Genomic DNA, 12,297 nt, shown 5'->3' with positions numbered 1-12,297 from the left:
CCACGTGACAATTTGTTGGAATTTGAGTGACAAAAAGAAACATTGTGCGAATATTAAAATGAAAGTAGACGCTTAAGATATGAAATAGCTATAGGAGTTTAGGAGAACATATAGTAAGAACAACAATAAACAATAAAAGTGACGTAAATAAAATGAAAAAACAGCATTCAAAGTGGTAAAGGAGATAACTAGTTTAGACAACACTTTCCACTGAGCGATGCTGAGACAAATCCGGAAAGACCAAGCTTACCTGACCTCCATGTATCTTTCCCTTCACATTCCTCTTTGGGTAGCACTCATCGTATAATTCGTCTGATCGCTGGACGCGAGCAAAAACAGCTAAGCACTCGTCAGCAACTGGTCTCGCTCTGGGATCGACGCTAATCATCTGGCGGCACATCTTCTTTACCACCGGATGACCGACTTTGGCAGACTGCGCAAATCGAAGACTGGGGACCGGTTGCTCTCCAGTCATCAACTCAACTAGCGTCACTCCCAAGCTACACACGTCGGCCATCTTCGTATTCCGCTCACGGCCACCGCGACGCTTATCTGGACTTCGTTCAGGAGCCAAATATTGAGGACTCAACGGTCCGGCGGAGAGTGACACTTCGGCGAAGTGAGCGGCGCCCAAATCGCATAGCTTTGCTTCCATGGAAGAGGTGACGACGACGTTGGAAGAGCGAATGTCGCCGTGCAAAATGCCGTCCGATCCTAATTGATGCAGATAGGTGAGTCCAGCTGCAATTCCTAACCCCAGGTCAATTTGTTCTCGTAGGTGGAGGGGGCAGTCAGAGCGATGTGCGGCTCTGATGACGTCAGAAAGTGACCCTTCGAGAAGCTCGGTGATGATTCGAAGTGGAACGCCGTTCTCTGTCGTTACTCCGTACAAAGAAACGACGTTCGGATGACGAACTCGACTGCAGACGGCGATCTCTTGTTGAAACAGGCAAAGATAGTATTCGGTGTCGAGGCATTCAAAGAAGATCTTGACAGCGACGGGACATTCACGCCAGTATCCGACTCTCACTTCTAAAAGCGTCTTAGCTTTAGAAAACTTCTTTCCGAAACACCTTATTTTCACCTCCGTAAGATCCGCCTCCGAGCTTAGTTTCCGTTATTCTGACTGCTTCAGCAGGAATTCGTAGAAGATCTTCTTGTTCTCTTGCTTTTTCCAGCTGCCTGTCCTGCTCTGCTTTTTCTTCTATAACAGCTCTCAGTGAAGCTACAGTATCATCGTACCGTTCCGCCAAGTTCGCTAGGAATACGTATCATACTATGATGTCTATAATAAGAAAATCATACCATGGTCAAGTCGAATTGCATTGATCTCTTTTTTGGAATTCTCGAGCTGAATGTCTTTCTCTACGGCGATGGCTCTTAATTGAGCTTCTTAAGAGTCAGTGTAAGAAAACATTAGCTAAATTAGTGCACAAAAACATTTTGAAGAGTTACCATGATTCCTTTCAGCCACAGCTAATTTTTTCTCATATACCTGCAGCGTTTCAGCTAAAACGTACGATCAAAATTCAATATTTCTCACGCATTTACAAAAAAGAGAACCAAGTTTTCGATCTTTAGCTTCAAGTTTCTTTTCAGTCTCGCTCAATAGTTTCACTAAATAACAGGTCAGAAAACCTCAACTAGAGAATGTCTCAAAAACCATGGAGTGGCTTATGAAAAGCATCCTTTTGTTTTTCCGTTTCTTTCAAACTTTGATGCAGCTCCTTGTCCTGAATACAAGTAATCGCTAAACTGCGGAAGTTGCGCTTAATAAACGCAAAAGCGCTTACGTACTGGGGTAACAGCACTGCAGCAGTCCTCTTCAACCATTTCATGCGCACAAGGAGAAGAAGCCCCAGTTTCTTGAAGAGACAGTCTGGCAGTGAGACGCTCAATTTCCAGCTGCATCTTTTCTCTTTCCTAGAATAGCGAATTCTCATAACAAAGTAGCAGATTGACGATAGCTTTCCTGAGGAGACGCCCATTTCAATGGATTTTCTGAAAATTGAAGAGTAAGAATCTTCAAAACAAAAATGTCGACAATAAACAATAGACTACACTGCTTATCAAATTAATGAACCTTTTTGTAAAATTGATCCGCCTCTTTACTTCCATTTTCCGCCGCTTCGTGTAAAAATTGCAGTATTTTCTAAATCACTATTTAATATTAACAGGCGGGTTTTATTGGAAACTTGCAGGTGAAAGACACGTAGCTTTAACGCCCGCCTTCACAAATCGACGAAGCAAATCTAGTCGCCCTCCCATGATCGCCAAATCAAGAGCGCATTCGCCTTTCTTCGTTCTCGCATGGATGTCGCAATTCTTTTTTAAAAGCAAATCAATGACGTGGTCACTCCCAAACTCAACAGCAGTCAGAAGTGCAGTACAGTCCCACTAGAAATCTTCCCATAATTTACGGAGCTTCGTACGGGGCCTGCGTTTCCAATGCGGGACCTCGCGTTTTCGCCTTCAAATTTCGCCGCCCGACGCCGCCGTGACCGCGCTTCGATCGCGCCGCTGCGCTTCGAACGCCCTTCCGCGCGATCGATTGAACGCGCGATCGTCGGGACCCCCGCCGCGGATCCTCCTCCGCCGCCGCTTTCCCGAGCCGCCGATCGCGCCGGAATTCCAAACGCGACGTCTCGCGCGGGTTCTCTACCGGTCCGAATCGAGCAATCGCCGCCGTGAAGTCGCGTTTCGCCCCAATTCGAATCGCCTTAGAGTGCGCTATGCATATTTTCTCCGCCGCCATCTTCCTTTGTCTTTCCGTTTTTCCATGGCTTCTTCCGCGCGAAAGCGACCTCGCTGCGAGGTTCCAGCGACTCCTGGTAGAGTGCCCTGCCCTTGCAATACGTGTATCCCTGATGCATGTTTCCCCCCTGAGTTAAGTTTACCGCATAGTGGAATTCGCAGTGTACCATTCCCTGCTTGCAGAGTACGTATCACTGATGCATGTTTTTGTGCAATTGACACTGTACCACTTCCTGCTTGCAGGGTATGTATCCCTGATGCACGTTTTCCCCCTGAGTTTACTGCATACTGTACATAGTGCAATTCACAGTGTACCATTCCCTGCTTGCAGGGTATGTATCCCTGATGCATGTTTTTCGCCTGAGTTTAATACCGCATAGTGCAATTCGCAGTGTACTATGCCCTGCTTGCAGGGTATGTATCCCTGATGCACGTTTTCCCCCTGAGTTTACCGCATGGTGCAATTCGCAGGGTACCATGCCCTGCTTGCAGGGTATGTGTCCCTGATGCACGTTTTACCCCTGAGTTTACTGCATACTGTGCGTAGTGCAATTCACAGTGTACCATTCCCTGCTTGCAGGGTATGTATCCCTGATGCGTGTTTTCCTCCTGAGTTTACCGCATGGTGCAATTGACACTGTACCACTTCCTGCTTGCACGGTATGTATCCCTGATGCACGTTTTCCCCCTGAGTTTACTGCATACTGTACATAGTGCAATTCACAGTGTACCATTCCCTGCTTGCAGGGTATGTATCCCTGATGCATGTTTTTCGCCTGAGTTTAATACCGCATAGTGCAATTCGCAGTGTACTATGCCCTGCTTGCAGGGTATGTATCCCTGATGCACGTTTTCCCCCTCAGTTTACCGCATGGTGCAATTCGCAGGGTACCATGCCCTGCTTGCAGGGTATGTGTCCCTGATGCACGTTTTACCCCTGAGTTTACTGCATACTGTGCGTAGTGCAATTCACAGTGTACCATTCCCTGCTTGCAGGGTATGTATCCGTGATGCATGTTTTCCTCTTTGAGTTTACCGCATGGTGCAATTCGCAGTGTACCACTTCCTGCTTGCAGGGTATGTATCCCTGATGCACGTTTTCCCCCTGAGTTTACTGCATACTGTACATCGTGCAATTCACAGTGTACCATTCCCTGCTTGCAGGGTATGTATCCCTGATGCATGTTTTTCGCCTGAGTTTAATACCGCATAGTGCAATTCGCAGTGTACCATGCCCTGCTTGCAGGGTATCTATCCCTGATGCACGTTTTCCCCCTCAGTTTACTGCATACTGTACATAGTGCAATTCACAGTCTACCATTCCCTGCTTGCAGGGTATGTATTCCTGATGCATGTTTTTCGCCTGAGTTTAATGCTGCATAGTGCAATTCGCAGTGTACCATGCCCTGCTTCCGGGTATGTATCCCTGATTCGTGTTTTCCCCCTGAGTTTACAGCATATTGCAGTTCACTTGCGTGGCAGCTTTAAATGATGGGAAGATAAACGATGTGCCGATTTTGAAAAGACAAAATCGTTAAACTCATCTTTGCTGCGAAATAGAATTAGGTTAATTTGCCCGGTTGCGGCTCTTGGACAAGGACCGGTCTATTCACAGCTGCAAAGCGGCTCCAGTCTATTAGTAGCGCTGGAAACGAGAGAGGTTATTTCGCATCTTCAGTAGGCTGGACCATATGCAACAGCTAAACGCGCGACTACTGCGCAGATTGATCTGAGCAGTGAATTGACCGACGCGACTACTGCTGCTGCTGTTTCTTCTGCTGCTGCATGCAGCGATTAGCCCGGTTGGAGCAGCTGTGAATAGATCGTGACCGTCTGCTTCTGCTGCGATGGGACCGCGCGATTGGGTAGAGGAGCGGTTTACTTATATGCCGAGGCCCGCTACTGAAGCTTTTTTAGTGGGCAAGGACTATCATGTACAGCAGTTACGAATGACTTACGACCGGATTCAGCGCAGCTGCAAATTACCAAGGATCGGCTGCTGTACATGGACCCGACCGATTACCGAATGTCCAAATAGATGACAAAATAGTTACGATATGTTAATCGGGCGCCTCCAAACAAACCAAGTTGGTTTACAGCGTAGGAAATGACCAGAGTATACAGCCTGAGATTTCTCCTTGAATAGCTTTTGCGGCTGTAAATGAGCTTCGACAAGAAACTGCAGCTGTATTCCAATAAGCTAACGCGGGTAAAAAAGCCGTAGCTAGCCCACGTAGGTCGAATTGCAGCGGCGCTTAAGAGACCCGATTCGTGCATTAGAGATATAGCGTTAGAGATATATAGCAGAATAGAGTCGTAACGGTCGCAGAAAAACCGGCCTATCAGCGAGCGGCACTGCGGGTTGACAACACGCTGTAAAATGCCGTTAGAATATTGCAAGAAACGGCCGAATAAGCATAATTTCATATGCGCTCATGTCTGAATACAAACGCCTAAACAACCCGTTCGATGAACGGGTAAATCAGCTAGTAGTACTAATATAGACGGTGATCAAGTGCAGACGTCATACTTCATCCTGAGCTTCTGGATCGGCGCCTTTGGATAAAAGAACGTTGATTAGCTCGTGGGCGTCAATTCTGGCTGCTAATTGAAGAAAACAACTTAAATCCTAATCAGATGACCACTATTTCAAACAAAAACTTGAATAACATATAAAACCTTGTCACCGAACTCGGAAAGCAGCCACTCTGCCGCGTCACAATGATTTTCAATGCATGCCAATGCTAAAGCACCTTGACCTTCCTATTGATATATAATAGTGCAGTGTATTGATAAATAAAGGAGAGTCTCTTTGTCTTGCATGATCAACGGCGTGAAGATTGCAGCCGTTTGCAAGAAGAAAATTAGCAAATTCCTTCTGCCCACTGCAAATAGCTTGAAGAAAGGGCGTTCTTCCCCACTATGAAGTACAGACCGTAAAAACACACTAAGGGTTTTGACGTAAAACAAACCTTATCCTGAGACTCAACATCGGCGCCACTTTCAATTAAAAATTGAGCGACCCTTCTTCTACCAAACGTCACTGCAATATGAAGTGACGTACGGCCAAACTAATATAGCAGATTGATCTTCTGCAGGAAAAAGATTTACACGCAGAGCATACATAGTCTCTTTCAGAGAGCGAAAATCCCATCCCGAGAAGTTTCTTTGCCATTTTCACTCGTCCGTTAAGAATAGCATGAGCTAAGATACCGTAACCCCACTAAATAATATTACGATTAGAACGCCTAATTCGTATGGTAAAAAGAATACTTTCCTTATTTTTTGCTTGAACGTCACATCCTTTTAGCACTAACATATCTAGCAAATCAATATTGCCACTTGCGGCAGAGAGTAAAATCGGTGTGCTTCCAGTCTATAATGTGAAGTACCAAACATCATCAAACATTGCATAACTATTAAAACCTATTAATAACTAAAACAGTATACTAAGTAATACTATATAGAAAAAAATAATCTGATGAACTACATCACTGAGAATACAGTACCTTGTCTTTGACTTCAAGATTAGCGCCAACAATAATGAGTAAATCTGCCAGCGAATGACGCCCGTTCTTAGCTGCCCAGTGCAAGGAAGTGAAGCCAAACTAAGTGATAAATGAAAAACTTGAAACCTGAGATGTAGAGATCGCCTACCACTTCAGCTTCATTGACGTCTAATCCAGCCTGGATAAGATCGAGAGCAAGATTGACGTTTCCTTTCCAACATGCCATTGCCAAGGCTCCGTCTCCTCGCTAAATTCTCGTTCAAATAGATGAAAAAATTGCGAAAATAAAAGAACTTACTTCCCTCTTTGCATAGACATTGCACCCTTTGGACAACAGTAGCTCAACCACGTCAACACGTTGGCACTGGCAAGCCACAAGAAAAGGTGTATATCCATGCTAACACATGGTTTAATTAGACGTTTCACGAAACTCGATTAATTATTTTACGCACTATGGTTTCAGCCTCGATATTTGCTCCATTCTCTATTAGATAGGCGGCAATTTTCACGTGTCCCCGATCGGCTGCGCAATGCAAAGACGTGTAGTCATCCTGCTGGACAAAATTATGTCATTGTTATTAGCGAAGACGAATAGTCCACCTCGTGAGTTTCATTGACCGAGAACCCCATTTCAATCAATATTTTAACGATTGCAAGATTACCCCCAAAACACGCACAAGCCAGAGCTCCATTTCCAAACTGCCAACAATTAGCAGCAAGGTGAGTCTCAGCGCAAAAGGAGGGAACATGCAAAAAAACTAACGTCGTCGGTTGCTTGAACGTTGCAACCTTTCCCAATAAGCAAATTTAATGCATGGACTGGCCCGACGAGAGCAGCATAAAGAAAAGCCGTTCCTCCGTACTATCACCAAAGCATTATCATTTATAAAAGAGTGCATGTAGACTACGTGGCATATATACCTTAGTGTCAACTGGTTTTTCGATGCCCCATCCCGCTGAAAGAAAGTACTTTACCATCTCGCAATGCTTGCACCAAATGGCGAGAGCAATTGCAAAGAGACCATCCTAGAACAAAGAGAATCATAGTCAAGAGAGGGTTAATTAGTGCTGGCCGGACTCGATCGCCTCCGGCCGCACACTCTATCGGCCGCCGCTGTTTTTCTAAAGGTGTACGTACCTCGCTTACCACCGTTTTCCACGTAATCGGCTCATTCGATACAAAGTTACGAACTTTTCTCATGTTCCCGCTCTCGATTGCAGCCAGAAAAGATAACACTAAGAACAGTTCTGAGATAGAGCAAACAGGAGGTAATAAAATACTGTCTATAGTTCCAGCTAAGTCGCACATTCGCTGTTGGAAAGACATACGGGTACTCTAAAACTGTTTTTGGCAGCGACATACAGATGGAACTCTCTCGTTCTGCGATCGAACAATTGAGAACGATACTTGAGGCGACAAAGGAGGATGGTTTTCTTTCTGCGATGAAGGGATTTCGATCTGAACAGGTAGGAAGAAGTCGGGTTTTCATCCCTTCACACCACTGTTTTCGTTAGTACCACCCTGACGACTGGTCATTGCTTCACTATGTGGCAGGAAAAGAGTTTGAGACGGCTGACGAGGCGGATGAGTGGCTCAGCTATGTGCTTGAGCAATCAAATCAACATATTGAACAGCCATCAAGAAAGGTATCAATACGTTTTGGATTGGTAAATTAATTGATGCGTGGATGCAGTTGCAACTCCGCCCACTTCACTGTGCGTGTCGGTGGGGAAATATTTTTGGCGTTGAATTGCTTGTCAGTAACGGAGCAAATGTCGAAGCAAAAGACGGCGTATGGCTTGGAATTGACTTCAGATGGCGTCACTCATCACTCTTATTTAGGATGGACGTACGCCATTTTCTCATGCCTCTGCAAGTTCCGTTGACACAATGAAGAAAATGGTCTATCTGGAAGAACATGGCTATATTTTGTCACCAAATGATATTGTAACAGAATTGATATGAGCACTCTGATAACAATACCTTTTTATTGTTAGTATCATGCAGCTTCCAATAAATTTCCGTCATCTGAAAAAGCCGACGAGATTTTTCATTATCTTGTGAATGAAAAGGGATTGAGCGTCAATGCTATTGATGAAGTGGTAATATGTGATGTGTTTTTTTGTGGTACATGTGCGATATTTGTAATAGGGCTTCACTTCCCTGCGTCATGCCTGCTCGGATGGAAGCATTCTTGCCGTGAAATGGCTCGTGGAACACAGTGCTGTAATTAATGGCACCGACGAGGTTCGAAGATTTCACTCGCGATACGTTCATTCTTACTTCATCTTCAGTCGGACGTAACGCCTTTTATGTGGGCGTGTCAAAGTTTCGCTGACCGTTCATTGAAAGTTCGCTTCTTGGATGAAAAAGGAGCTAAGTGTCGTGCAAAAGATCACGTGAGATTTTTTTATCGCTGCAAAGTCAATCAACAAATCGCCGTCTTTCTTATTCAGGAAGGGCAGACGGCTTTGTTTTATGCCACCGATCCCTCAAAGTGTGAAGATGACGAAGTAAAAGATGTTCTTCAATATATTGTCAGTGAGATAGGCATTGATATCAATTCTGCAGATATGGTCGCATTCTTGCGATTTTTTCGCATATTCGTTTGACATTTAATCTATTTTTAGCACGGAATGACACCCTTATTGCACGCGTGTGATCGTCATCCTTCTTTTGTCGTTCAGCAACTAATTGAATTAGGAGCTGATGTTTCTGCCAGAAATAAGGTGAGTCAGAATACTCATTCCTTACTCGTCCTCTATTTATATCTTTTTATTTAGAAGAAACTAACTGCCTTGCATCTGGCTGCGAAGAACTCTGCCATGGACAAGTTCATTATTGATCTATTGATTGAGAAGGGCGCTGACGTCACATGTCAAGATCAGGTTGCGTGATTTCCTTTTAAATTTAAAAAAAATTGAACGTGAACTTTAGGACGGAAACACGCCTTATGAGGTTGCTCGTGATGGTGAAATCAGAGTTCTCCTTCGACAGCGTTACGTAAGTTATTTTTGCTTTATCTCCATGATGTAATAATTGTATTAGGACGGCGCTCGATTTTCTGTTCTTCAAAGAGAAAAGGTTCGTCCGGATTCTATTAAATTGTGCATAGTTGGCAACGAAATGGCGGGAAAGACGACGTTCGTCAATTCTCTTCTTCAACTCGATCGACCACCACCCAAGGTCGATGATCGCACACCCGGCGTTGAAATTCATAATTGTGAAATTGAGGGCGTGGGCAAGGGATCAACTTGGGACTTTGGTGCCCAACCAACCTTCCACAGCGCACACGGTCTCTTCTTTCGACAATCAAATACGATCTTTGCTCTTGTTCTTCGTTTTCGAAGCGGGCAACAGATGACGTCAGAAATCGTTCTACTTGAGTTCGGGCGCTATTGGTGCGCGTTTGTGAAGGCTGCGCTTCGCACGCTTTACTTAAAGCCCCGTCTTCGCCTTTTGATCATTTTCAATTTGATTGATGTTGAAGAGCAGGCGGGAATTGAAGTAAGTTTTCAGCTGAAACGGGTTGCCCAAACTCTCCAGGAAGACTTCAAAGAGACGTTTGAAGTCTTGCACGTGTTCGAAATGGATTGCAGTAAAAGAAACTCAGTTCACATGAATGACGTGCGAGAAAAGCTAAGAAACATTCGTGAAGATGTACTCGGGGTAGAGTTGCGTACTCGCCTCAATTTTTAATTTAAAAATTGTTTTCACATGCAGGACGCTGATGACGTACCCAAGCTTTGCCATGCCATTGAACAGAACCTCTGCCTTCCTGACGAGAAAAGAAAGTCTCCGTTACGCAATTTTTTGACGTCAAAAGAATTTGAGAAGTGGGTTGTCCAAGACGTTGGCATCACTTTAAAGAAAGACGAAAGAAAAGTCTCCGTTGAGTATCTCGACTCGTCTGGAATAGTAAGTAACTAAACTCGTATTATTCATATTATTATTGTCGCATAGATTGTTAATCTGGGTCGTCAAATTTGTCCTCGACCGCTCTGGTTGTGCCATAACGTCATCGGTCCATTCCTCGCTCCGCCTTACTTCCCCTTCGGCATGCCTTCTCAAAAATCCGGCGAAGTGTCATTAACTGACATCGAATCGGCTTTGAGAGCATTTGAGGACGACGGCAAGAAGAGAGGGACGCCGTCTTCACATAGGGTGTCCATCTACGGAGCAGTCAGCGTTCTTCTTTGTCTTGATTTATGTATTCGGGTGAAAAACTCACCTGGGAGGTTTCAGATTCCAGCGCTTCTTCAGCATTCAATTCATCACGACGCTTGGGTTGAAGATACAAAGTTTGACGTGTATCGTGGTCTGCGATACGAGTGCTCTCTCTCAGTGGATATCATCTCGCCGTCGTCGTTCGTCGCTTTTCAATCTCGCTGCTCTCGCATGGCCAAGCCGACGAGTCGCGAAGCGTGGAAAGACGGCGCCAAATTAGTGAGAATCGTCGACGACAAAGTGGTGGAAAGTCGCATCGAACTTGGAATAAAGAAGGGACACTGTTGCATCGATATCGTCCTTCGTTGGTCTAGTGAAAGAGCATCTGGCGAAGTCGCGAAAGAGTTCCTGACTGAAGTTAAAGACATGATTGCTCGAGTGTGCGACGAGAGAAGTCCAGGAGTTATTCTGAACTGGTTCTACTTGGACAGCCAGCAATTGAAGCAGCTCGACGAAGATCCCGCAATCTACTCTATGGCTGAAGTAGAGATGAAGGTAAAGAAGAAGGCTTTCGATCACGTATTGTTTTCGATTCGACCGGAGAAAGGTCGGTATTCTTCCGTTCGAGATTTGTTTATACTCACCGAAAAGGAGGTAGTTTGGTTATACAGTATAAATATCTTATATATTTGTTATTCATCGCATAAATTTGTTCTTTAGGTTGGAGACTCTCACAGAGAGAAAATCTCGTCACGTCGTGGGGCTGATGAAGCATTCCAGGACGTTCCTCAAAGGGTAAGATTATCAGTATTTTCAGTACTTTTTTGTTTGATCATATTAGAATACCGATCCACGTGGTGAGACCGTTGCGGCGTCGTCTTCCCTAGGTATTCAACAGTTAAGGCTCTAATGTCTATTTTCTAGAATTCGATCGTTTTCAGGTGCTTTTCCGTCGGACGGAGAGCCATTATCCGTTAATTTGATGAGAGCGTGCGCCGCCGTGAGAGGATCAAAATGGAAAGACATAGGTATTTTTCTAATTAGCTTGGAAGCTCTGGAAGAAATTGGTAAATCGTATGGCGGTGACGGCGTACGAATGCTGAAGGTTCTTGAATCGTGGAGCATAGCAGAATCACCCACAGTAGGCCAACTTCTTGGACATTTTGAGGAGGTTGGTGTGAACCGATGTCATATCAAGGCAAAGTACGAAGAGCGTTCAAAACTCTACTCAAGTAAGTAGACTTTTTGATATTATGGCTAGATTTTTATTTTATTTATGTGTCAAAGCCGCGTTTCTGTCCGGTAGAAGTTCATGTGAGTTATTTTCCCCTTCCTAATTTTTATACTTTTAGTGAGGTATACATTTTTGTCACTAATCATGTAAATACCACGTGATCAAATGAGAGGAAACTTTTTCTACCGTACCATTCTGTTGTTCGTTTGACGTACGTTGTCGTTCAGATCAGTCACTTGGTTTTGGAGACGCGAAATGTCTACGTACGCTAGTGAGTATACAGTGTAAAGCCGTAACCGATGAGCAACCTATTTGCGTTGTCTAGATGCCATCAGACATCTCAACTCTCACGGTTTTCGACTGATTCTCACGGTCTCACTGTCGACGTGCAGAAATGTAACTTATGCGCAACTGTTTTCGTGCTGCCGTTTCCCGAGTGTTTCCCGAAATTATGTTGTGGCTAACGTGCACTGATAATACCGCCGAAACAGCGGTGTAACCAGGATTTCGGCAACGGGGAAGTTTGGCGCGCGAAAAATTTTAATGTAGGCGTGGTCAAATTAGCCACTTCTGTTATAAAATCGCTAAAATGTTAAGCCTATCTTCTCCATTGTTGAGAAGATAGCTTTCTT

General features: G+C 44.6%; 4 protein-coding genes across 4 annotated transcripts; 1 reads left to right on the top strand and 3 right to left on the bottom strand.

Moving 5' to 3' along the window:
- Positions 1-38: 38 nt before the first annotated feature.
- LOC136194306 (probable serine/threonine-protein kinase DDB_G0281745) lies at positions 39-1,919 on the bottom strand. The gene is made up of 7 exons (XM_065983384.1): positions 1,798-1,919; positions 1,664-1,733; positions 1,564-1,617; positions 1,456-1,509; positions 1,306-1,392; positions 1,085-1,258; positions 39-1,032 (listed from the first exon to the last, which is right to left on the bottom strand). The coding sequence occupies exons 1-7, from the start codon at positions 1,909-1,911 to the stop codon at positions 194-196; spliced, it is 1,392 nt and encodes a 463-aa protein (XP_065839456.1). The 5' UTR covers positions 1,912-1,919; the 3' UTR covers positions 39-193.
- Positions 1,920-5,148: 3,229 nt separating this feature from the next.
- LOC136194308 (ankyrin repeat-containing protein DDB_G0279043-like) lies at positions 5,149-5,973 on the bottom strand. Its single transcript, XM_065983386.1, has 5 exons — positions 5,879-5,973; positions 5,727-5,825; positions 5,576-5,674; positions 5,434-5,517; positions 5,149-5,383 (listed from the first exon to the last, which is right to left on the bottom strand). Exons 1-5 carry the CDS (start codon positions 5,927-5,929, stop codon positions 5,279-5,281), a joined length of 438 nt encoding a protein of 145 aa, XP_065839458.1. The 5' UTR covers positions 5,930-5,973; the 3' UTR covers positions 5,149-5,278.
- Positions 5,974-5,977: 4 nt separating this feature from the next.
- Positions 5,978-7,572, bottom strand: LOC136194307 (ankyrin repeat domain-containing protein 29-like). Its single transcript, XM_065983385.1, has 10 exons — positions 7,545-7,572; positions 7,402-7,499; positions 7,185-7,289; positions 7,027-7,125; positions 6,864-6,962; positions 6,716-6,814; positions 6,562-6,660; positions 6,412-6,510; positions 6,264-6,362; positions 5,978-6,130 (listed from the first exon to the last, which is right to left on the bottom strand). The coding sequence occupies exons 1-10, from the start codon at positions 7,570-7,572 to the stop codon at positions 5,978-5,980; spliced, it is 978 nt and encodes a 325-aa protein (XP_065839457.1).
- Positions 7,573-7,605: 33 nt separating this feature from the next.
- On the top strand, positions 7,606-12,176 carry LOC136194172 (death-associated protein kinase 1-like). The gene is made up of 19 exons (XM_065983228.1): positions 7,606-7,730; positions 7,779-7,910; positions 7,958-8,056; positions 8,107-8,211; positions 8,262-8,366; positions 8,416-8,511; positions 8,559-8,663; positions 8,721-8,840; positions 8,895-8,993; positions 9,048-9,152; positions 9,202-9,267; positions 9,313-9,933; positions 9,988-10,182; positions 10,228-11,085; positions 11,152-11,226; positions 11,273-11,318; positions 11,373-11,663; positions 11,719-11,936; positions 11,991-12,176. Exons 1-18 carry the CDS (start codon positions 7,629-7,631, stop codon positions 11,766-11,768), a joined length of 3,270 nt encoding a protein of 1,089 aa, XP_065839300.1. The 5' UTR covers positions 7,606-7,628; the 3' UTR covers positions 11,769-11,936; positions 11,991-12,176.
- The last annotated feature ends 121 nt before the right edge of the window (positions 12,177-12,297 follow it).

This window comes from Oscarella lobularis, chromosome 12 (assembly GCF_947507565.1).
Source record: "Oscarella lobularis chromosome 12, ooOscLobu1.1, whole genome shotgun sequence".
Lineage (NCBI taxonomy): Eukaryota > Metazoa > Porifera > Homoscleromorpha > Homosclerophorida > Oscarellidae > Oscarella > Oscarella lobularis.
This window is presented reverse-complemented; position numbering and strand designations above follow the sequence as displayed.